At 50.2% G+C, this 1,625-nt stretch overlaps 1 protein-coding gene across 1 annotated transcript in view; it reads left to right on the top strand.

The window, feature by feature from the left end:
* Positions 1 to 343: 343 nt before the first annotated feature.
* Positions 344 to 1,625, top strand: part of LOC102012655 (PRAME family member 9/15-like) — a 62,717-nt gene continuing 61,435 nt past the window's right edge. The window contains exons 1-2 of the mRNA XM_013504133.1: positions 344 to 672; positions 1,070 to 1,415. Coding sequence (XP_013359587.1) covers positions 344 to 672; positions 1,070 to 1,415 — 675 coding nt within the window. The remainder of the gene's footprint in view (positions 673 to 1,069; positions 1,416 to 1,625) is intronic.

Below are 1,625 nucleotides of genomic sequence, written 5' to 3'. Positions count from 1 at the left end.
AACTTATGGGAGTCAGTTTCAGAATCCTTGGTTCCCAATTCCCAGCGGGTGCAGAGTTTAGGGTGCTGGAGTAGGAAATCTATGTTCTATTCATCAAATTGCATCATCATGGTGCTATCAGACATTCTTCCTGGTGTCACTCCAACTAGAAGTAATGCTTTGGGACCATAAGCACTAAATAGATTTGGGATAAACTGAGGACTCTTCCATGCCTGTCAGAGCAGGGATGTTTTGGTTGCAAGTTTGTTCCTGATGGGTTAGAAGTTGTGTCTCCGCCTTTCCTGAAAGGATGTCTCCTTCCTCTGTGTTTCCCCAGCAGCCCTGGCCTTCCAGATTCACCAGGATGAGTACCCAGCACCCACAGACACTACAGAAACTGGCAATTCAGAGCTTGCTGAGGGACAAGGCCTTGGCCATGGAGGCCGTGGAACATCTGCCATCGGCGCTCTTCCCACCAGTGTTCATGGAGGCCTTCACTAGGGGACACATTGAGGTCCTGAAGGCCATGGTGCTGGCCTGGCCCTTTCCCTGCCTACCCCTGGGATCCCTGATGGAGATGAGGACACCAGGTACTTTGGACACTGTGAAGAATGTTCACCAGATGAAGGAAAGTGTGTTACAAGCTGTGCTGGAAGGGATTCACATGCTGCTGAGCCAGAAGGTTTGCTCCAGGTGAGTCAGACACAGGTTCCCTGGAGGGAGGTCCTGGGATTCCAGGAAGGGACAGAAAGTGTCAGAAGAGTGGGGGCTCAAGGAAGAAGGAGAACCTTCTGATGGGGACCGGCAGAGATTCAGAGAAGCCTGAGGCATTGTGGGGCCACCTGGTCGTGCACTGCCAGATGGAGAGGTGAGCTGATGGTGGAGGCTGCAGTGATAGTTGCAAGAAGTTCCTGACTCCTCCCACAGGCACCGGGTTCAGAATGGTGCTGTAACCAAGGGGAAAGGAGAAGCAGAAAACTGCAGCACAGAAAGAAGGAGAAGATAGGAACAGACCTCAGAGATGAGGAAGGCACAGGAGGAAATTTGCTCCTGGCTGGAATTCTCAGATTCTTTCCTTGTTCACCCACAGGAGGTTGAAATTGCAAGTGCTCGATATGCGGGCTGTGCACCAGAACTTCTGGACAGTTTGGGCTGAAAACAAGTTGCAAGCCTGCTCCTCAGAAGCCATGAAGAGGAGAAAAACAAGGAAGAGTCTGCCAAGGGTGGCAAAAAAGCAGCCCCTCAAGGTGATTGTAGATCTGTGGATCATGAATGATAGGCTGGATCCAGTGGAAGGCTACCTCCTCAAGTGGGTCCAGGAGATGGAAAACCGGGTGCACCTGGAATGTCCCAAGCTGCGTATGATGGGCCTGTGCACTGAACGGGTCACAAAGATCCTCAGGAAACTGAATCTTTATTCTGTGCAGGAGATGCATGTACTTTTCTCCTGGACAATGTTTTCCTTGGCTCATTTTGCCCCTTTTCTGGGACAGATGACAAATCTTCACAAACTATTTATCTCTCACATCTTTGTGCCGGCAACCATTTCCCCAGAAATGAAAGAGAAGCTGTTCACCAAAATCACCTCTCAATTTCATAAGCTTCACTGTCTACGGGAGATTTATATGGACTCCGTTGAGGTCCTT

The sequence above is a fragment of the Chinchilla lanigera genome, unplaced genomic scaffold, assembly GCF_000276665.1.
Source record: "Chinchilla lanigera isolate Chin_1 unplaced genomic scaffold, ChiLan1.0 scaffold00085, whole genome shotgun sequence".
In the NCBI taxonomy this organism is placed as follows: Eukaryota; Metazoa; Chordata; class Mammalia; order Rodentia; family Chinchillidae; genus Chinchilla; species Chinchilla lanigera.
This window is presented reverse-complemented; position numbering and strand designations above follow the sequence as displayed.